The following is a 23,878-nucleotide window of genomic DNA, read 5'->3' as shown; positions in this document are numbered from 1 at the left end:
TGACACACACCTGCACACAAATCTCGCTCTGTCTTGTAACAGCCCAGGAGCTGGGGGGGCCAGAGAGAAAGTCTAAAGAGCACCAATGGCCAGCCCAAAGAACTTTGCTTCTGCAATTGTGTTAACTGAGGACTCTGTTTTCAAGCCAAACAGTTGCTCTTGCTAAACTCTGTGGAAAAGAACGAAGGCTCTAATGAGACTTTCTGGCTCTTCTATCCTGTACATGTTTTCTTATCTATGAAATGACCTTGGGAGACAGGTAAGTACTACAAAGGGATATACTAAAGCTAATTAAAATGTTTCATTATCCCTAAGTAATCAAAGTTACTAAAAAATGAAATCTTGAAGTCTCAAATTAGTGTATATATTTTACAAAGAGAGCCATACTTTATGCAGGAAAATGAGGTAATAGCTTCGAAAGGGTCAAAATCCGAGTGTAGGAATAATTTCCCAGGAAATGACCATTTCTAGTAAGAAAAATGTTTCCTTATGCAGTCACCTGACCGCCTGCTCTGACAGCGGCAACTGGCCACGCGATGGCCCTCACACACCGGGGAGCGCGTGGGGTGCCCCAGGAAAGGACGCCCCGGGACCAACTGCCTCACTGCTGATGACCTTACTTCATGAGGCAACGGGGACACTTAACCACCGAGAGCGCAGGAACCTATTCAGATTGTCATCATCAGTGTATCGAAGACCCAGGCCCCAACCGCAACTCTAATCATGCTATTACATGTCACTCTCTTAATTCATGACACAGTAACGCAAAATCTTCCGTGATCTAGCACTTCTCTGCCAGGAGGAGGTGGAGGGAGGGGAGACGGACAGGGGCAGGTCTTGCATCAACGAACTCTACTCGTCAAGTACTGGGTTTAGTGTTTATTTCTGAATACCACTTCTGTTGATGTTATCTGTGCCTTCTAATTTTCAGAAAGAACAACAATTTGTTAAACGGAAAAAACAAACCGCATGACTTAGGAACTCGAGAAGTTCAAGTGGATGCGCCCCGACACTGTGTGAGCCGACTGGTAAGAGGAAAAGACCACCTTCAACACCAGGCACAGGGAAGTTCGGTTCAGTCTTCACTTCAGCCGACAGGAGCCTGTGTGTACGCGCGTGTCTCAGAACAAGCACCTTTCACCTCCCACAGGGCAGGAAGGGTCCATCCAAGGGCCACGTCTCCACTGCTGCCTAATAACCGGCACCTTCTAGGTTCATTCCCAATTTAACGGGCTGGTGAGAACGTGCATAACAGGTGTACTATTTAGTGCACAGGCCTCTGTACTGTTGGTGATGAGAAATGTCACTGAAGGTAATAGGTCACCTGTGTCCCCTTATACTGGCCGCTTAGTTCCTCATCCTGCTCGGGCTATACTGCAAGCCCCCGCTCTGCTCAGCCACCACACGGCCACACGCAGGACCCTGTCACACAATGAGGCCTGCTGCGCACAGACTGGCAGTTGCTCTGTAAACGAGCGGCACCCGTACATTTCGTGGTGTTTTCCTTAACCCATCGGGTGGCCTGTGTACCTGAAGGCATGCCACACTCTAATCGGCATCCCTTTCAGAGCCCTGCTTCCTCACACATCAGTCAAAAGAGGATGAGAGCCCTCTGGGGTCTTGAAACTTAAAAACAAACCTAAGAAAGAAAGCAGCCCCACTCAGACTCATGGACCATCTCTTTCTTTAAGAAGCAAGCCATCCTTGAGCAATCAGGAAAAGGGGGTTTCTTTCCTTCCTAAAAGAGTCTCCCCTTTCTGTTGTGTAATGGGCTCGCACAGCCCCTGTCGCCTGCACTGTGCAGACACAGCCTTGGGGGCCACAGGCCGGGTAGCTCAGCCGCTCTCCTGGGACTTGTTCCCACGGGGAGCCAGGAGCCACGTGAGACTGCGCGTGCAAGCTGCATGTGCCGTTCAATGTGAGAGACACACTCAATTCTCAAGACTTAGTACAAAAATGAAAGTATATGTTGAAATGACAATGTTTTAGATACAGTTTGTTAAAAATTAATCCCACCTGTTTCCTTTCACATTTTTAAACTCCACATGTGGCCCACATGACAGCCCTGCCTGCACTTCGCAATGTAACTGGGAAGAGACGTGACGTCAACTTTCAGCCTGTTTTTTTCCAAATATGGTTTCACCTCTGCCATGCAAACTCTGTTTATCCACTGTGAACGGGTCTGGATCCACTCTTGATGAACAACAATTTATAGTTGTCAGAAAAACACAATTCTGATTTCTATATTCTAGAGGGTGGACAGACATGTAATGTTAAAACAGTCTGATCAGAGCAAATTAAAACCACTGAGTCTTCCTTATTTTTATTGAGTGTATCAGGTATTTTAAATGGTAAGAGCTGAAAACTTCTTACAGTGAAAGGACATTTTCTGTTTCCTCTCAGGTTGCGCATCTCAGACAATTCCACTATCTGTTCTCAAGCTCACAAAACAAGTTGGCTAAAACGATGTTGACGCTTCTTTCTCCAATTACCACTCGGCCTTCTGAACACGACTGGTCACTGAGAAGGAAATAATGAGGCTCCACCAGGACACGGTTTAGACCCGACTGAAAGGTGATACCGAGAGGTGGCTGACGCCTGGTGGACGAAGCGGAGAACGGCTGAGCTGCAGCCCTTCTCCCCGGACAACCATCTGCCTAAAGGTGCTGAGACGCGCTTCTTGCTGTTGAGTCCACCGCCTTCCCTCTCATTCTTCATATCGAGTCTGAGAAGAGCAACAACGACTCGTGGGAAATGTTTCTCTAGAAACATCCATTAAAAGCACAGCCTCCCAAAGTAGGAGGAGAGCAGAATTCATCCCTTTAGGCCCGCTCCTCCTCCCTTTTTCAAAGATCCTGGTTCCGCAATGTGACATCCTACATCAGTGACGGAGTTCAGAGTCTCAGAACCCTGTGAATGTTCTTTGTACAGTGAGCTCAACTGTGCAAGGCTGTTTTTATGTTCGGTGAGATGTCTCTGCTCTAACAGCCTCGCCAAAGATGTGGACTCCGATAACACCCCCCAGGAAACAATAAATCGGGCGCACCTAAAACACTTGGTGTTGTTGGTGTTAATACTCTTATTTTTAAATAAGTTTCCTGCCCTCAACTTAACAGGCACAAAGGAGGGAGACAGACACCACACTCTATACAGTGACCAAAGGAAAGTCACAAAGCAAATTCCCAGCGTTAAGAAAAAACGTACAGGAAGATGTTTATAAACTCTACGGCAACATTTTACACGTAATCAAATAATGACCCACTAGGAAACAATCCTGGGGTTAAGGTGCCAGACACAGTATCTGGCAGTGTGATTAGCATATCCTGGGGCAATAAAGATTCAGTTTAAGTACAAAGCACCAGTAGACATTCTGTAACCCATCTTGCCTAAAACAGATAGCGTCTGCCCTAAAATTCAAATGATTTAAAAGCACACACGAGCTACGTACTCTAATTTGGTTTTTAAGCTGCTCGGCCTCCTGCCGTAACTGGTCAAGCTCACTCATCTTCTGATCTCAGTGTCTCGCTCCAATGCCTCCGCAAAGAATCTGAGATCTGAAAGACATGCAAGCAAAGAAAAGTTAATAAACAATGGCTGAGCAATTCATGAAGCAGGTGAGAAGCGGAAATTGCAGTTCTGAGAGTCGGAGCACCGCAGCATTCACCAGGACTTGTACTAAAATGCCTCCCTTACCAGGGGCTGGTGAGCAAAACGCGCCCAGTTGTTCGCTAGCTTTGTACAATGACAGTGTCTACTGGTTTCCTCAAAGACGGCGGAGGGCTGAGAAAGGAAAAGGCTGTGACGACGCATTTTTCACAAAGGATCTGGGTCTCACCAGGGAACCCAAGAACCTAAAACTGACATTTATTTGTAGACTAGCTCTCACGTGAAAACCCTGGGCTATCAGGCCAGGAAACGGGGCACAGTGGCAATCTGGCAACCAAGTACCTCAAGCCACATCAATGAGCTTGCACCCACGCCCGCCCAGCTGCCGGCTCGTTCGCACAGCAATTGCAGGAGGACCTGCGTGGTGCCCTGCTGGCCTCTGGCTCGGGGACAGGCTGCTCCCCCACCAACAGGGGCCCTGGGAGGCCAGCGGACTCAGAACACCCCCTAACGCCAACAGGCACAGGCCAGGCAGCCCTGCGTCCACGCTCGGCCCTGCCCCACACCCTATCTCAGCAGACAGCACTCCTGAGTCAGTCAAAACAAAACCATGCTGTTTAACGAGAGACTTATTTTCCCAAAGAAATCTCAGATTTGGGGATTGCATTTCTGACCCCGAACATGGCTGTAGTCAGTCATAAATCTGATCAATGGAGCACAAAGCTGAAGATAGAATGATCCACATCTTTTAATCACTTAAGAGCACGTCAGCTCCTACATGAAAACACGGCTTATACAAGGACTCCGTCTCCAATGCAAATACACAGGGGAGTATTTTCCCTCACAGGTTTCGTGTAAAAGTCATAGGGTTAATATAACACCACCAGATATTTAACTAACAGTGCTTGTTTATTTTCTTGAGATTGAAACACACCTGGGGGGAATTACATGGATGACCCCAGAAGCTCAGCTGTCCCAGTTCCTAGTCTACATAAGCTTTCCTACTCTACAAAAAGCATTCCAAATAATTGTTCCACGGTCTCTACTACAGAAACCTGACGTATATTTACCGCTGACAACAAAAACATCACTCCCAACGAAAAGCATCTTGGAAGGTGAGATCTAGTCCTTGCTCTCGCCTAACCCAGTCACTGCTAGAAATGCCGTAGCTGCTTGGGCCAGCCAGGTGGGAAGCAGACAGACCCCAGAGAGGCAGCTCACGTCACCAGCACTGGACAGCCACCAGGAAAGGCCTCGCGGAGCCAGGACACCGCAGAAGTGGGGCCTGTGCCCAACTCCGCAGGAAGGCGACCTATGCTGCCAGTCTTGGAAGTCCCTCTGGCCAAGCGAGTTGTCTGGAAAGGCCTTGCTGTGAGCACACTAAGGCAGGACGCCTCATGGGGGCTCCCCAGACAGACACGGAGCGGCCACACCACGGCCATCTCCCCCAGGTGACCACACTGATGCCCTCTCTCGTGTCCACGTACACACACTATGGACTGCACCCATGAGCGTGAATGTCTGAAATACTAACAGTGCCAAGAGAATACGAACTAATTTTCACACAGAAAGCCGTGGTCTTCTCTCGGGCCCACAGACTGCCTGCAGCCCTGTGTGCCATGTGTCAGCCCAGGCACCACTCACCTGCAGGTGACACACGCGCCTGGATGGCACCGTGAGACCGGCCTGCAGCGTTGGGGGCAGTATGATTCCAGCACCTCGTGTTAGAGTCCTTCTTAGTCTGTGAACAAGCTTCGTTATTCAATCCTCCCCAAACCAACAGCTAATGTCGGCTTGAGCCACCCCAAATTAAACTCAGTTTTAGTCTACAAACATAACTTCTGCACTGGTGGCTCAGGTGGTTGGAGCACCGAGCTCCTAATGCCAAGGTCACCAGTTTGATTCCCACATGGGCCAGTGAGCTGCGCCCTCTACAGCTAAGATTGTGAACAACGGCTCTCCCTGGAGCTGGGCTGCGGTGAGCAGCCGGAGGCCGCCGTGAGCAGCCCTGTGCTGCCATGAGCGGCCAGTGGCCAGCGTGAGCGGCCGGCAGCCGGCAAGAGCCGCCGTGAGCAGCCGACAGACTACCAGCAACCAACTGCCTGAGCCGGGGGGAGCGCAAGGCTCATAATACCGGCCAGGGAGCTGTGTCCTACACAACTAGACTGAGAAACAACTTGAACTGGAGTGTGTGTGTGTGTGTGTGTGTGGGGGGGGGTCAGGGAAAAGGGGGAGGAAGAAAACAAAACCTATTGTTAGGCATTTAAAGTTTTGAAAATTACACTGACTATTCTCCATGTATAAGGTGTATTTTTAAAAATCAAATCTGGAAAAGAAGTTTCTGGAGGGGGGGACACCCAGGGTCTCAGCACGCTGGCCTCTCAGTCACCCGGGTGGAGGGGCACTGTTCAGGACCACCGTGACGTGGTGTGCGCACATCCACAGGGCAGCCCCCTTCGCCCTGAGCTGGGACACTGAACTGGTCTCACAGGATGGGCGTGCAGAGTTCCAACACCACCACCGGCACAGGAGCGAGGCCAACGCTCCCGCCCAGAGAGGCCCGCACCCCATGGGCAGCATGGGGCCTGGAGAGGAACTGCCAGGAAGCAAGCAACTTTCTTATTCCCACAACCTGCAGGCTGGCCCCAAAGGCTCCCCTGTGGAGACACAGCACATGAGATCCACAGGTACAGACAGCGTATAAACGGGCGCTCTGCTTTCTGTGTGTATGAAAAGGCCAAACGTCTATGCTAATGCGAACAATCTTCTTTGTATAGATAAGAAAATGTTAATAGTGGCTATTTGTGGAGAAAGAGACAGAAATAGTGGGGCAGCTTTCATTTTTCACATTACCTTTTATACATACACTTTTTTTCTTTTTTCAACAAAGTTAACAGGTTATCTGGGCCCTGGAACCAAGAAGCTTTCACATTTTTTTTCTCCCTACTTTTCAGTTAAAAAAAAAAAAGCTAATATTAACTTTTTACCAGATGAACTATTACCTATCACTAAGATCAATGATGAAGATGGTAGGAAAATCTGGAGAAATGCTTATCGTGTTAAATGAAAAACAAATGCAATACTTTAGCTACTTTATAAAACTAAAAATCTACTTAGCAAAAGACGAATAGCATTTTTGTTAGAATTACTGGTCACATTTTCTCACTTTCCAGTACTGGGCGTGCAGTTTTTACTATTTTGATAATGAAACAATGAATGTACATTTTAGGTTGTACTTACATTGAACTGCCTCTGCTCTTCTCTGCACCACCCGGGGCCCCCCAAAGCCTTCTGGAAACCCCACCATCAGGTCCCCATGGCCTGGGTCCAAGTCACTGCTAAGCTCTGGCCGTGCTGACTCAGCGCACTGCCCAGCCTAATCCACTAAGACAGGACCTGCTGAGAGGAGAGGTTCCCGTCTGTTCTCTGTGACCCACAGCTGCCACTGGCTTTTATTGAGAACTTCTGTTTTGGAAATGCTTTTTGTAGAAATCGAAGTAACTTAAAAGCCAGTATGTGATCTGCCCCTACTTTAGATGACATGCAACATCTTTGAAAGTCAACGTGGTAGCCTAATTTCATTAGTCAAATTATTTCTCACTGGCAATATAATGTGCTTCTCTGGTGGCCCTGGGTGGTGCCCGGTCACTTCAGGATACACGCAGCACCATTTCCCTCTAATGAAGAGCCCTGTAAAGCCCAGGAAGGACCATCCGGGAACCCAGCGCCCCATTTGTCACACACTTACTAACAATGACACTCAGGCCATGCACTTAGTAATGTATCAGAGTAATTCAAGTTCTGGTTCCACCACATACAAGGAACGTGACTTTCTCTAAATCCTTTTCACTCTAGTCTGTTTCATGCAAAATCAGGATGGTGTTCGCCACCTCACAGGCTGCAGTAACAATTAAATGAGACAACTGAAAAGTGCTCTGTCAGCCCTTCAGTGACAGGATGAAGCACCTTTCAACAGAGCAGCCTCGCACACGCATGCACGCACACGCACACACGTGCTCTCAGCCCTGGGTGTCCCCCCATCAACCCTCGCATGCCCTTGGCCTCCCACTCTGCTCTGGGGGCTCCTCTGAAACCTCTCAGGTCACAGCCAGCCCACAGAGCACCCAGGGTCACACGGGGCAGGAGGCTGCTGCCTTGCTTGGCCCAACGCCTAACAAGACAAAGCAGCATTCTGAGACGGGTCTGCATGAGGAACTGGAACCAATTTCATCAGCTTTTCTACTTTTCTTTTATTCCCACATCCAAGCTAACCTCCAAACAAGACGGTGCAAACCCAAAGGATGACACACGGTTCTAACCACACCGGCAGCAGGACAAACACGCCGCGGCTGGACCGGTGTCACTGCTGGAGTGGGTGCAGTGAGCGCCCTGTGGACACTCTGCCCCACACCACCGACCTCGGCCAGCCCTGCATTTAAAGGTGTACGCCGACATACTTTCATGTTCCAGTTTTCCATTAAAAGTTTAAAAAAAGTCACAAGACTTTGGATCTTGATTCAAAACCCAAATGTACAGACTTTTAGAGAAAATGAGGAAAATCTGAATGTGGTCTGGGTATTTAAAGATGTGAAGGGGCTGCTCTTCCTTTGTTTGGTGTTACAATGGGCCCACAACCTTAACTGATAGAAATATTTCTTACTCATGAGTGAAATAAGATTTGGGGATTTGCTTTAAGACACTCCAAGACAGGAAAGAAGGAATGGAGGGAGGAGAGGAGGGAAAGGGGGGGAGGGGGGAGAGGGGAGGACGAGGGAGGAGGAGGGCACAGCTCAGCTCCAAGTAGTTGTTCAGTCTAGTCCTGGAGGACGCAGCTCACTGGCCCATGTGGGAATCGAACCAGCGACCTTGGTGTTAGAGCACTGCACGCTAACCAACTGAACCAACCGGCTGCCCCCTTTTTTTTTAAATCAGTATTTCTTGGTATTTGACTACATTACAAGCATGTACTGAATTTGCTATAATACTTGGTTTTAAAAGTGAGGGAGCACACATCCCACAAGCAGGCTGAGTCATGACATTTTTCCTGCAATGACACAGGTCACCCTGCCACTTCAGGCGGTCGGCTGTCGGAGACGATGCAACCCCAATAATCCCCAAGTTCGTCTGAACAACTGAATGGCTGACCTTGGTGGCTTACACATCCATGTTTCAGAAGTGACGAGAATTGCATTAAGTTTTGATGCCTAGTAGCTCAGAAGTAGTCATCAGAACATTCAGAGACATAAACAGTAAACGAACTAGTTTTGTGTGGCCCGCAGGTGGGAATGGGCCTCCGAGGGGAAGCCGAGTCCCTGTCAGTCCAGGCCCCAGCCCAGCGCACGTAATGAATGTTCACACGCTGTCTGAACACTGACACGTGTGCATGACATGTTATTAGCATGCAGTGTATTCAACAGCTACGATCCTCATGAGATTTTCCTATTTCTCACTTTTCTGATGCAAATTTTAAGAGAACTCAGGGCGGCTGACGCAGAGCAGGGGTTTGCTGTCCTGTCGGGTAACACGGGCACAGGACACGTTCCTTTCACGCGCTGCCTCTGTGGACAACGGTATGGTCTCCATACCGTTGCTCAGGGGGATTGGATCGCTGCCGTGCAGCCCTAATGTGCTAAGACACCGGCAGCGATCCAATCCCCCTGAGCAGAAGTGAGTCTGTACTGCAAGTACAGACATCTATACACACAGGGCACACACACTGAGTCCTACATTGTCTGGCCTCCCAGCTGACCTTCCAGAGGGAGGAGGAGCCATGTTTCCCCGAAAATAAGACCTAGTCGGACAATCAGCTCTAATGCGTCTTTTGGAGCAAAAGTTAATATAAGACCGGGTCTTATATTATGAGACCCGGTCCTATATTATATTAAAATAAGACCAGATATTATATTAATTTTTGCTCCAAAAGACGCATTAGAGCTGATTGTCCAGCGAGGTCTTATTTTTGGGGAAACACAGTACCTCAGTTTACTACCTTGTAAACATAAAGGTTCTTGTTCTTTTCAAATCAGAACAAAAGCTACACAGATAATTCATCAAGTAACGATAGCCCAACGCCACTTACACTCCAAATGAGCTTGTGGGAACCGAAGGTGTCATTCTAGGGAATCCTCGCTAAACCCAGGCGTCACCGCAGTGGCCCAGTCCCCAGGATGGCAGGACGCGGACGTCTGCGGCACAGTCCTCAGGGGCACAGCGGGGTGCCGTGCACCACAGGGGCTGTGGCTGAAATCTGGTGCATTGGACTGACCTCATTGCAAGTGTTCACCAGTCACACAGGACCAGTGGCCTCCAGGTGCCACTGCAGCCAGCACAGCGCTGAGCCCTTCCTAATCTCTTCATTCACAGTCACCTGGGGTCCAAGTCCCTTGAGGACCTTTCTGAAAGAGCAGGAACTGGGCTCCACCTGCACAAAACTGACCCCTGTTTTCCCAACTCAGAAACTGAGAAAGCTGAGGTGCTCTTCCTGACTCCACTGTCACTTCCTTATGTCACCTTACAAATCAATTCACTTGCCTACCAGAAGCTGGCAGTTAGGGGCACCCGCAGTAATCACGATGACAGCTCAGGACGGGAGGCAGAGACAAGGGAGAGACGCTGCCTGAGTGCCCCTCACCTGGGCCACCCTTCCCCAGGGAACACAGAAAGGGCCACAGGAAGGGCCGTGACCCCTCCCGATCTTGCTGCCACCTGGTGCCCAGGGGGGTCTTGCTCTCCCTCTGCATCTCACCTCATTAGTCCACGGCCCTTTCTGCTTCCAGGGTCGAACATAGAACCTAGCACGTAGTGGGTCATCAAAAATCAGTCAATCAATCCAAGCCCTTCAGACCTGCTGAGGCCACACAGGAATGGCTGCTTTAATTACTTCAGAGCCAAACTTCACACATAATTGACAGTGTAAGAAACGAGGGGCACACACCAGAAGGGACATCTGAGGGGACAACAGTGGTGGGGACACACAAGGCGCCAATACCCCCAAGGCTGGGGAGGACCCTGACCCCCACCATGGGGGGGAATCTCTGTCTTTGCACTTCCTGCAAACTAGGAAGAACACTGCTGGCTTTCCACAGAAGCTGCTGTTACTGGCCTCTCATCTCTCACGTCCAGCTGATTTGAACAGAACCTGCTGGCTGGAGGCGGGGGGGGGGGGGGGCATGTACCCGGGGTCCAAGCCTGGCTCTCTCCTTGCCAGGAGGCCTCCACTGAGTCCCTAACCTCTGTGCCTTCGGTTTGGGGTCTGAAAGCGGAGACAGTAATAGTGCCCAGCTCACATGCTATGAGGGCTCACTGAGGAGCCACCCAAGGCCCTTCAAACCCGCCCAATGCAGCGCAGATACCCACTAACTAACTAGGACATGGTACCAGGGCACTATGAGGGGCTCCACTCAGTGACCCGAACGACAGACAAAGCCACCCGCCCCACCTGCCCAGTTGGGGGAGAAACCAAGGACATGGCAAGAGTGGCGGCCAGGGGAACACAGGGCTTGGCCAGGTGGAGTGGAGTCACACAGTCCATGTACAATTTGATACATTCTGATACATTCTGGGGCGCCTCTGACACCCCCCAAGTCGCCTTGGGCCCCTCTAGAGCCCCCCCACTGCGGCCACTGACACTAGTGGGCACTTTCTAAAGCTGCACGTACACGGACGCGACAGGACACTTCCCATGGTCTGGCTTTGTGCCCAGCACGCCCGTTCCGAGCTGTCGTGTCTGGGGGCAGCCTGTGGGGACCCTGCTGCTGCAGCACCAACGGCCAACGTGTGCTTCACAAGCTGTTTCCACGCGGCCACACCCCAGTGCGTGCGTGAGAGGCCAGTACTCCAAGGGCCAGCATTCCTCACTCGTCTGGATACAAATCAGCTCAACAGTCACAAAGGGGTAGTGGCGGGACCTGTGAACCAGCCGGTGGCTTTTCACTCTCCTAACGGTGTCGCTGAAGGAGAAGTTTTTCATTTTTTTAAAAATTTACTTTTTATTTATTGGGGAATACTGGGGAACAGTGTGTTTCTCCAGGGCCCATCAGCTCCAAGTCCAGTCGCCGTTTTCAGTCTTTAGTTGCAGGGGGTGCAGCCCACCATCCCATGTGGGAATTGAACCGGCAACCTTGTGGAGAGCTCGCGCTCTAACCAACTGAGCCGTCCGGCCCCCTGAGAAGTTTTTCATTTTGACCAGGTCCTATCTACAAGTGTTCTCTTCTGGACTGCGTCTTTGACGTCACGATTAAGGAATCTTCCCCGAACGCAGTCTCGGTGATTTCCCACGTTTTCTTACAAAGGTTTTCTGGTGTCAGGCTTTACATTGAGGTCTATGATTCCCTGAGTTCATTTTCATCTGTGGTATCAAGTTCACCTGTTGCACACCATTCCCAATTGTTCGAGCACCTAATTCATTCCATTTAGTTTTGCTTTTTAATTTTTAAATTACTTCAACTTACAACGAGTACCAAGAGTCGTTTACCTTCACCCCAATAAGCCCCGTCACTCCCACTTTATACAGACAATTGGAGATGTTTTCTGGGTCACGTGGCCTGACCTTTATCTGTATCGTCGGCTGGTGGTCCAATGAAGATTTGATTTGGAAAGAGGGCTCTTTTGCTTTCTAATGAAAGAAGCTGGAGAAATGCTGCTCTAAGCTAGAAAGAAAGCCACAATCGCTGGGACCTTAACCCTTCCCGCTGAACACTGGATGGAGCCTTTCAAGGAAACACCCTTCTAGGGCCAACATGTTCTGAACACCAACTTTGGGCTTAAAAGAGATGAGCAAATGAGGTTATTAAAAAAAAAAAACAACCTTGAAGAAATTTAAACACTGGACTTTAAAAACCGATGTGGATTAATTACATTGAAATTACCTTAGTTCAGAAGTGCTCCTGGTCTGTCTCCAACACGTTAAGCTTGTCAGCAAAACAGAGAGGAGGCTATGCGTGCATTCGGGCTGCAGGGGACACTCTCCCCACATTTTAGGGAGCATGTAACTTCACCCTTCCCCTACTCCCATTTCTTGCCACAAACTGCCATCTTCAGTGTGGAGAAAAAGAAATCTAATCTCAATTTCTTTTTAAAAATCCTAGAAATGCCTCAAGGAAAATACCGAGTTAAACTAACAAGTATCTGAGAGATGGGGTGTTTAGAATCCTATTACCAGAAAAATCACAGTAACAATAAAAACAAAATCCACTGCAACTTAAGAAGCTTCTCAGAGTAATCTCATAGATCGTCCCGTCTGACACGGAGAAGGTACCATCTGATCTCAAAGCCCTGGCCACCTGTTTCCTAGGTGTGGGCAGGCAAGTCTGGGTGTATGAGGGGCATTTCCACCCCGCCCCTCCACCCCACTCCTGCCGCCTCGGTGCCACCCACAGTCCTGGAAGTGGTGGTCTGCGGGAGCAGCAGACGTCATAGCACAGCCTCGAGGCGTTCCTCTGTCCACACTGCAGCCACACGAACGTACATGTAATTCTACACTGCTTCTGAAGTATCTGCTTGTTCTTTCCCAGGAACGATTGAGTTTCAAACATTTAAGTACGTCTTTGTAATCTCCCCATCAAACTCCATGAAAAGGCCACTCTGGATGCCCTACGGGTTCCCACTGCCTGCTGGTGAGCGCTGCTGTGAGTCTACAGCCTCATGTGCACACATCCAGTCTGCAGGGCAGGGGTGGCATCAAGACGCTGAAGGTCCCCTGGCTTCCCTGTGCACAGTTTTACTTTGGAACTGTGCCACTCCTGTTGTTAGCAGACGCACGCTTCTCTGGCAGAAGTGGGTGTGGAGGACAGCTTGTCTGCGGTACGATCCTCACCGCACCCCTAGCCTCTACCTTCCCCAGCTGTGCCAACCAGAAACGTCTCCAGATACCACGAGACATCCCGGGGGGGGGGAGGGGGGGGCTATATGGGCCCCAGGTGAGAGCTACTCATTTCAAGTGACTGTCACAACCAATCCCCTAATACAAATCCTTTCAAGTATTTTCTACATGAAGAGACAAGGAGGAAAATCAAAAAAGCAAGAAAACTGTATCATAGTTTGTTCTGATTCCAATGCCTAGATTGCCTCATGGCTCGAGACATGAAACAGAGTTTAGGGTCCCTGCTCTTCAGAGGAAGGCAAGCGGGAGCAGACTGGCCTCCGGGAGCATGTCTCCAAGGGCCAGCGCCCAGGGGTGGGTGTGCTGGGAGGAGGGTTCTGAGAGCGCCATCACACCCACTCGGCATGGCTTCACTTGTAGAGTTTCCGGGACTCACTGCTACTAAAAACAAGCCCCCAGGGAGGCTCTTGTGCTGCGCACGCATCGCCAGGACAACAGCACCCACCGGCCTGGGCAGCAGTGCACATGGACGTGATGCCAGAGCGGGAGGGCCGCCCCTACAGAAGGGCAGGAGCCCTGTGGCCCCGCCCTCTTGTCTGCTGCGCATGCCCGACGCCAGGCTTCCAGACCGGTCCCTCGCAGGACCAGCACTGCTCAGGGTACCTGCCTCTAGTCGCTCCAGCCAGCCCACTCGAGACACGCCGTGGCTTTAGTTATTGAAGCCATTTATGGGTCACATCCCGCGAACATCCATTCGCTCAGCGAACACGTGTCCCTGCCTGTAAGGTAAGACGCGGCCTGATGCGGAAGAGACGCGGTCTCCCAGCACAGGGGATGGGAGGGGGCTGGACCAACACAAACGAAACTACCCAAACCCAACAAAGCTGGCTTCACGGGGGGAATGTGTGTTTTCGGGGAAAGTCCTGGAAAGACAGGCGGAGGTCAATGCGCAGCCCAGGCCAACGGCCAGGGCAGGACCCAAGGCTCAGGAGGAAGGGCCAGCGGAGTACACGGCCCCTGGGCGGGCGGAGGGGGGTGGGGAGGTGAGCGCGTGCAGCTCTCACTCGGCTGGGCCTCCCGGCCCAGAGCAGAGGTCACCTGCCCAAGGAGGGGCGCTGTGCTGGACTCATGAGCCCATCTCAGCGACCGACCGCAGGCACCGCGCTGCACTTCACGTGTCCTGTTCCCATGTTTGTATTAGATTAAAATCGTAGGACCAATTTCCAAAGATGGAATTATGTCAAAGATTTGATTCCTTTTTAAGGCTCTTGACAAAATCCACTGAGCCTATAGCTTGTTAATTGAGCAAGAGGAAATGTGAGTGTGATCACGTTTTTTGTACATCTATATTCTGGTGCATCATGAGGCTCTAAGTATCAAAGTCTAGTATTTGCATGACTATTGTTATTTCAGTATTTCCCAAAATCTAAAGATTGACTCCCCTTGAGACATCTAGAGAATTCCTTTACCAGCTGCAAAGTTCTAATCCAGAAAGGTGTATTTGTTGGGGGGACTCTTCCATCAGCACAACCAGCACAGCCCCCGACAGACACAGCCAGGGACAGCGCGTCGCTCACCTGCAGCTCTGCGCTGGCACCAGCAGAGCAGCACACACAGGGCGTCACTCGGTCCTCACCCCGGTCAGCGTGCAGTCATTCGTTTCACCACAGACTTTAAGGGATTTCACTGTAAGCTCTCCAGGGGGGCTGTGCACATGCGATACACACACTTCACCTTTATAAGCCCTGGAAAAGGCTGAGTTCCAGAACACGTACAGCCCTTTGTGTTTGGCATACAAGGTTGGGGGCCTGTAAGAGACAAAGTATACTTCCTTCTGAATAATTCTCCAGTACGAAGACATTCTGAACAAGTAGAATGTGAAACGATAATGTGAAGGAGGTCCCCTAGTCAAATTTAGGACAATCTGAGGGTAAAAAGGAATAGTAACTGTAACAGAATATATCTTATTGAAAAAAATGAACACACAAGTACGCAAAAACACTCAAATAAATAAACAAAGAAACAAGAGGAAAGGTAAAGTTTCTGTACCGAGGACTGCAAATGAATGACAGCTTTAGAAAACCACGATTTGGGGGTCTCCAGAGCAGTGACAGACGCAGGTAAAGACCACCAGTGGATCTAAAGTCACTGGGTGAAAGTGTGTTAAGTTACAAGACAGCCGCAAGGTCAGAGATGGTTTCTTCATTTAAAAGTGGTACCGTTATGGGGCGGCCGGATGGCTCAGTGGGTTAGAGCTCGAGCTCTTAACAACAGGGTTGCTGGTTTGATTCCCACATGGGTCAGTGAGCTGTGCCCTCCACAACTAGACTGAAGGACAACGATGGAGCTGATGGGTCCTGGAAAAACACACTGTAAAAAAAAAAAAAAAAAAAAGGAACACTATTCCCCAATAAAAATTTTTAAAATTAAAAAATATATATGGAACTGTTATTACAATTAAGAGAGGTGGACACCACCTTAATCAAGTGTTGAAACTTGATTACCAACAACAGAACAATCCAATCTTGAGGATTATAAAAGTCCAGAATGTGAGGCATGATAAGAAACTGGCCTGAACTTGTCAAAGACGTCAATGTCACGACAGAGGGAAAGGTGGGAAAGCTGCTCAATCCATGGGAGCCGAAGGAGACAACCAGAGCGACACTGCGTGCACGGTTACACCCTGGATTTGAGGACTGGGGTGGGGGGGGGAGGACTGAGGACATGTCAGTGTGGACTTGGGTTAGGCGTTACTGCATGATGCTGAGGTTCTCGGGCACCATGATACACTGTGGGTGTGTCAAAAGCTGCCCTTGTTCAGGAGGCAGCGGGCTGAGCTGTGAAGAAGTATCAGGAGAAATGCTTCCCCAGAAAGCACATCCAGAGAAAGAAATAGAAGGAGGCCCCCAAACGTCACCAATTCCTACATCCTGGTGGAAGGGACAGAATGCTCACTGGCCTACTCTTTAAACTTTCTGCAGCGTCAACTATTCAAAACTACAACCTGGGAAAGGGGAATACTAAAGTCAATACGGACTGATCTAAGTTTTGGTAAAATACACCTTCTAAGTTCTCAAACAAAAGATGGGATAACCTGAAGTAAAAGGCAGAGAAAATGACTGTCTTTTGTAATTATTTCTTGACTTTTTCACCGACCAATACAGTAAGAAAAGGCTTTTTTATTCTTTAGTAGCTGAAAAACTTGGCACAATAGTATAGTCATGATTTAATGACACAATCGATGCATTTTGATTTTTCAGAATGTACATTTAAAAATAAACGGATTAGAATTTCCCTATCAATGACTTTTTCTTTGTTTTAACTGTTTAAGTGTGATCTTCCTGGGGCCGACTGCAGATTTCCAGTTTGATCTTCGTAAAGGACCGACTTCCAGTTTCGTGGTGTTCCGCTCCGTGTTTTCCTCCCTCCGCCTGCTCTGAGCTCGGCCTGCTCTTCTTCTCTTGCCAAAGGTAAGGTGGAGCTGACCTCAGAGACCTTTCTGTTTTCCTAGGAGCCTCTCGCTCTGCTCTGTGTTCTCCACGGCACCGCTTTCACTAGGCCCCACCAAGGCGGTTTTGTTTTCACTTTCTTACTTTCTTTCTTTTTTTTTTTTTTTTAAAGATTTTTATTGGGAAACAGTGTGTACTTCCAGGACTTTTATTTTTTCCCAAGTCAAGTAGTTGTCCTTTCAGTCTTAGTTGTGGAGGGCGCAGCTCAGCTCCACGTCCACTTGCTGTTGCTAGTTGCCAGGGGGCGCAGCCCACCATCCCTTGTGGGAGTCGAACCAGCAACCTTGTGGTTGAGAGGACGCGCTCCAACCGAGCCATCTGGGAGCTCAGCGGCAGCTCAGCTCAAGGTGCCGTGTTCAATCTTAGTTGCAGGGGGCGGAGCCCACCATCCCTTGCGGGAGTCGAGGAGTTGAACCGGCAACCTTGTGGTTGAGAGCCCACTGGCCCATGTGGGAATCAACTGGCAGCCTTCGGAGTTAGGAGCACGGAGCTCTAACCGCCTGAGCCACCGGGCCGGCCCTGTTTTCACTTTCGTTCCAGTTAAAATCTTTTCAAAGTTCCCGCTGATGTCATCTTTGACTTGTTTAGTTTCCAAATGTTGGGGTGCTTCCTAGGTACTGCGCCATGCCAGGCACTGACTTTGAAGCGCCGTCTCCCAGCTCCCAGCCCGGTCATGGCGGGTCTGCGTTGTTCGCTTCCTTCTCTCTTGACAGCAGGTCCCATGTCGTGCACGTCCTGCTCTTCTGTGGATGGAGTAGCACAGCAGAGTGAGGCCACAGCGAGGAGTGCCCAGGCCGGCAGTGGGCAAAGCCAGTCCAGGCTCTTCTGAGCTGCGGCCGCGTGGAATCCTCAGTGCACACAGGCTTCACGCCCCTCCAGGGGGAAGCTGCCCTCACCGCCACGACGCATGGATCTTCCTCAGAGATGGGGCCGAGGGAGAGCGGACCTGTCCATCGTGCTACAAGCCATCCACTGGCTTCTGCTCCAAGTCCCCGTGAGGATGAAAAGAGCCCTCCCTCTACTTGGCAGAAAGCTGAACGTTGGTTAGGGGCACCGACAGGAGAGGTACGGGGCTCCCCAGTTACTTTCGGTGCCACGGCGTGCACACAGGTGCTCCGGGCCAAGAACACACCGGGCCGTGACCCCATTTCCCACAGTTGGGCCCTGCCGTGCTTCCACTGAGCGTCTCCCAGTGCCACCTGGAGGTTCTGGATGAAATTCCCGTGGGCCTCTAGACGCCACGCATCCCCACACCCAGTGTGACCCGCACACCCAGTGTGACCACACACCCAGTGTGATCCCACACCCAGTGTGACCGCACACCCAGTGTGACCCCACACCCAGTGTGACCGCACATGCTGTCCCGCCTCTCAGGCTGTGACGAGCAGGCTCATGTGAAGGTGTGCCCGGGGACACGAGAGGCACACGTGCTCTGGCTCCTACATGCAATGGTTTGGGCTATAACCCTAATTACCAAATAATAAACTTCTAAACATGTTCCACTGTTTTTAAAATTATCCCATATTTTCTTATGTTCGTTAAAAATATTTTGAACACTTGACTGTGGTTTACGTACAGAACACAGTACATCCCTCAGGGTAGAGTCAGGTTGGTACTTCCGTATGTTTTGCAGATGGGTCGGCAACCACACAATATGCCCTGAAAAGATCTCCAGCTTTCTCCCAACGTAGGTTTTGCCCAGGTGACAGCTCAACTTCTGCAGTAAAAAAACCAACTTTGCACCAAGCACCGGCATGACTGCGGGACACTAGACAAGTCTTTGGAGCAAGAATGAGGAAACACCTACACGGGAAAGTGTGCAAAACCGCCACAGGCTCCGAGCACTTCCAGATCACTCCAGAAATGAGGAGGCACAACGGAAGCCACACTTCACGGCCCCGACAATCCCTGTAGAACCCGCTAAGTTTCCAGACTGAGTCTGTGCACCAAGGGCCCAGCATAATGGACAGAAACCAGCACGAAGATACATCCCAGGTCGAAACACAGATGAAGAAACTGGTGCTATCTGCAGGTTCTAGAACCAACCAATACCACTGGAAGCTGGAAGGAAACTAATTCCAACAAGAATTCTACACTCAACAACATTACCAAGTGTGAGACCAGGAAGGAGACGACAAGGTCGAGGAGCTGCCCCAGGATCTTACCCCCAAACGGGGCGGGGAGGGGGGAAGGTTGAGGAAGACATCACATCCAGGACTCAGGAGATGCGCTTCCTTCCTCCTGTCCTTGTCTAGTCCTTCTGAGGGCCTCACTCTGACCGCTACCAGGCAGGAGGGGGTCCCCCACAGCACCGGGCTGCGTCCCTGCTCTAAGCCCTTTGCCTACTGTTCATCTAAGTCTCAGGACTGTGTAATGAGGAAGCCCTGAGCAGACCCATTCTGTCCCGGGGAACTAAGCTGATCCATTCCAAGCCACCAAACTAGGTTTAAAGACAGAGCTTCAAAACAGATGTAGGCAGATTATTTTTAATCAACAATAAAATGTATTAAGTGCTTCTACTGAGTGCTAGATACTACGCTGCTAAGTGCTTCATTCTCCCTCTGCTCAGAATGCCCTTTGCCCTCTCCTCCCCTCCACCAGGAAAAACCACCCAACCTCAAAGCCAGAGCCTAAATACACGTCTTCATTAAGCCTCTGACCATCCTCGCCCCAACCAGCCATGCCCTCTCCTGTCCTCTGGCTCCTTTTCTGTCTTCTGTCCCACAGAGGCAGTAAGGACTGGATCCGTCTTCATAGCTGCTTTGCACTTTTTTCTTGATGGCAGTGTGTGTGTGTGTGTGTGTGTGGGTGGGGGGGGTGTCTCTTCAGCTTCTAGACCAGCTATTCTAAGAGCTGCCCCACTGCCCATCCTCCAAGCCCCAGGCTTGGGACGGTCTGCGGGCTCCTGGCGGCATGTGACACTACACCCCCCATCTCCCCACCACCGACCCTGTCACAGCTGACAGAGCAGGGGTAGGTACCCAGCTCCCATCTGACCAAACAAACTCTACCCCCGATAACATGGAACTGAGACCGGGAGTGTGACAGGCTCTCCAGGTCTGAACTGGAGACACGCATGGATGCGACGCCTGGCCGCCCCCCCACCCTGGGAGCGCACCCCTGCTTCTCCTCATTCCTATCCCTTCCCAGCCCCTCTACATTCCAGTCCTTGTAACAAATTCTTGTTTTCCTAATCTAGAGCTTCAGTCGGTTTGTTTCTCGCAATCAGATAATCCAGATGAAATTACCCATGCACTGTCCCGTACCAGCACTGAGTACCCATTTCCTAGGTGCCTGCAAGTAAGCTTACGGCCTCAGCAGTGGTGTGACGGGCTCCCCAATTCCCACCGGTCTTATCTTCCAAGCACGCATGCTCTGCCGCCAGTCAATACCCACCATCTCCCACCTGGATGAGGCAACAGCCACACCTCAGCCCTCCTCTTACTTGGCCGGCTGACACACCTCTCACTTCCTCAGCCCCGCTCCGACTGGTTTAGGGCACACCATTCCTTAAGTTAGCCCACCTCTTTGTCATTCCCATTCCCTGACTGCACCCCAATTCCTAGAGTCCTAACTTTTGCAGTGCCCTGAGGTTCAACCCCTATTTACCGGCCTCCCCTTTCCAACCCACTAATGGTCGCTTCACCACCCTCCTCAAGCAGGGACTCAAGAATTCCCCTCCCAGCAAGCTGCCACTCAACTGTGTCTCTGCCCACAACCACACTTTGCACCCCAGCCCCTCTGCCGCCTGGCTCCTTCTGGCTCTCCAGCTCTGCCTAGCCTACTATTTATGACTTGCTTCCCCCCACCCCATCGCTTTCCCTTCCCACCCATCTCACACCGCGCTGCCTGAAGCACTGCCCGAATTATCCTTTGGAAGAACAGCTCTGACATCAACTCCTCTGCTCAAGTCTTCAAATGCTCCCCCTGCAGCAGAAAACCAAGCTTTGCAGCCTAGCCTAATGTAAAGCCCTTGTATACTTCCAGACATCCGCCTCCAGCATTCTGATCCATTAAGTCTGAGGAGAGCCAAAAATATATACACAACACTCCAGGTGGCTTTGGTGTTCTCTGCCAGATTTGGACCAAGATCCGATCCTGACCACTGGTATCTGAAATCCTAGAAACATGAAAGTATCTCTGCCTGGAAGAATTAAAGACAATTTTAAAAAGCAAACATTCTCCCACAGTCAAGAAAAAATACATGCTTCCCAAATTTACAAGCTAAAGACAATGAATATCCTATTTCCTGTAAAACCTCAAAACACAGAAGGCATCTGAATGGCAAGTGTTTCTACAACTCAGATTTTAAATTGTTTGTGATTTCCAATGGGAACTGGAAAGAAGCAAAAACAAGACTCCATGCCTTCAGACTGCTCAGAATCACTCTGCCCTTCCCTGGAAAGCTCGGCTGAGGCCTGGGTTTCACGACGTGTCACTGTTAGGAAAGCATGGTGCCGGCCTCGTCTTGTGCCGGGCACATGTTCAGGCCTGGTTTGTATTAATGAGTCCTCACGCGTTCACTAAACACACACACACCAAGCATCTATTCCATGCCAGACACTGCTGCGTGGGGCTCCGCAGTGAACAAGACACGCGTCTTGCTGGTAGGGAGCTTACTTTCTAGCCAAGGAGGGCAGAAGGAAGCGATATGAGCACTTAATTGTGATACACCAGGTGCTGTCTTTGTTAAGAAAAAATAAAATTGGGTGAGAAGCTTAGGTGGGGGGGACAGGACGGGGTCTTTTATCAAAGGCATAGAGAAGGCACAGTGACATCTAAGCAGAGTTCTGGGGACACAGACAGGCAGGAGTGAAGTCCCCAGACACTGACCTGTTCCTGCTACTCAAGTACCTTGCCTGCTAAAACTAAACTCTAACAAGCCCTGCCACTTCTTACATCTGGATGTGACAGGAAGTTGACAAGTTAACTTTATTTTCTCCATTCCTGATATCTAGTCCAACTGCTATCCCTCTCTTAAATGAAACCTTGTTGGTACAAAAAAGCTGTGGTAAAAAAGGGAGGCCGTAGTAAAGAAGCTGGAGCAGAAAAGAAACACTCAAGTGTTTCAGGGAGGACCTGTACATTTCCTTTTAGTCCCAGATTTTGCTTCCTATTTAAGCTTTAAACAAAAAATAAAATCCCTTGATCAAAGAATCATTAGTGACAGGAGTTCACCAAGAAGCTTACTGAACATAAGAAAACCAGGCTATATAATCACCCAAATTCCATCCAAGGTATTGATTACTTAGGGATGAGTAAAAAGCCCTGACCCGTCCCCACTCCATAGCAGGAATAATGGACACGGTCCCAGTGAGGAAAACACGGCTGCGGTTGCTCGCGTGGCCGCAATGGGGAGGACACAGCTCTGCGAAAACGGCCAATGGGAGCCCGTCAGCCTGCGAAGTGGGGTAAGAATCGGGAGCTAGGGATGGGGGTGATGAGAGGAGAGCACCTAGCACAGAGCTCAGGGCAGGACGGCCCCCAGCCTGCCGCACGCCCAGGGTCTGCGCAAAGTGGCCGCCCAAGTATTTACTCACTTTAATGAAAGGTTTTTCCTCCTCCCAATCCTACCTAATGTAGTAATTAATAATTTGGTGATGTGTTGGGATGATCGAGAATATAAATTCTGGGGTGGCCAGTGAGCTCAGCTGGTTAGAGCGCGGTGCTGGCAGCACCAAGGCTGCTGGTTTGATCCCTGCATGGGCCACTGTGAGCTGCGCCCTCCTTAAAAAGAATATGAATTCTGACAACAGCTGGTTTTTCTTTTAAAGCCCCAAATACCATTAATTTAGAAAGAACAGGAATGAGGCTCATGTACTGTTGAGACTTCTGAGGAAAGTCCCCAGAAAACAATGACACGGTCGACATTCAAGAAAGGCAGGTCACTGCACAGCATATTCTGCTTTTAATCACTCCATGTATTTTCACTGGATAAATAAATTCATTGTCTAATTATCTGTTTCAAAGTCCTGTTTGCCAATGAAAAACCTTACAGGAAAAAAGAAATCTGATATTAACAACTGCATCTTTTGGGAAATGGTTAATTCTAGAAATGAAAAATTAAAATGGTTCCTGATCCCCGCCCCGCCAAAAGAAAAGTTTAACTAGTCTAATCAAGATTCTTCTGTTTGCCAAGAAGAGAAAACCCCACTGGGAAGTGGAGAGAAGTGACAGGTCCCTGGAGAGGAGGTGGAGAGATGTGACAGGTCCAAGGACAGGAGGTGGGAGATCTGACAGGTCCGAGGACAGGAGGTGGGGAGATCTGACAGGTCCGAGGACAGGAGGTGGGGAGATCTGACAGGTCCGAGGACAGGAGGTGGGGAGATCTGACAGGTCCGAGGACAGGAGGTGGGGAGATCTGACAGGTCCGAGGACAGGAGGTGGGGAGATCTGACAGGTCCGAGGACAGGAGGTGGGGAGATCTGACAGGTCCGAGGACAGGAGGTGGGGAGATCTGACAGGTCCGAGGACAGGAGGTGGGGAGATCTGACAGGTCCGAGGACAGGAGGTGGGGAGATCTGACAGGTCCGAGGACAGGAGGTGGGGAGATCTGACAGGTCCGAGGACAGGAGGTGGGGAGATCTGACAGGTCCGAGGACAGGAGGTGGGGAGATCTGACAGGTCCGAGGACAGGAGGTGGGGAGATCTGACAGGTCCGAGGACAGGAGGTGGGGAGATCTGACAGGTCCGAGGACAGGAGGTGGGGAGATCTGACAGGTCCGAGGACAGGAGGTGGGGAGATCTGACAGGTCCGAGGACAGGAGGTGGGGAGATCTGACAGGTCCGAGGACAGGAGGTGGGAGATCTGACAGGTCCGAGGACAGGAGGTGGGGAGATCTGACAGGTCCGAGGACAGGAGGTGGGGAGATCTGACAGGTCCGAGGACAGGAGGTGGGGAGATCTGACAGGTCCGAGGACAGGAGGTGGGGAGATCTGACAG

At 50.4% G+C, this 23,878-nt stretch overlaps 1 protein-coding gene across 7 annotated transcripts in view; it reads right to left on the bottom strand.

Annotated features, from left to right (window-relative positions):
* Positions 1-23,878, bottom strand: part of GNB1 (G protein subunit beta 1) — a 70,215-nt gene that overhangs the window by 20,189 nt on the left and 26,148 nt on the right. For all 7 annotated transcript variants that reach the window (XM_074334273.1, XM_074334270.1, XM_074334272.1 and 4 more), the window contains one exon: positions 3,449-3,554. In XM_074334273.1, coding sequence (XP_074190374.1) covers positions 3,449-3,505 — 57 coding nt within the window. In that variant the 5' untranslated portion in view covers positions 3,506-3,554. The remainder of the gene's footprint in view (positions 1-3,448; positions 3,555-23,878) is intronic.

Source organism: Rhinolophus sinicus, linkage group LG06 (assembly GCF_036562045.2).
Source record: "Rhinolophus sinicus isolate RSC01 linkage group LG06, ASM3656204v1, whole genome shotgun sequence".
In the NCBI taxonomy this organism is placed as follows: Eukaryota; Metazoa; Chordata; class Mammalia; order Chiroptera; family Rhinolophidae; genus Rhinolophus; species Rhinolophus sinicus.
This window is presented reverse-complemented; position numbering and strand designations above follow the sequence as displayed.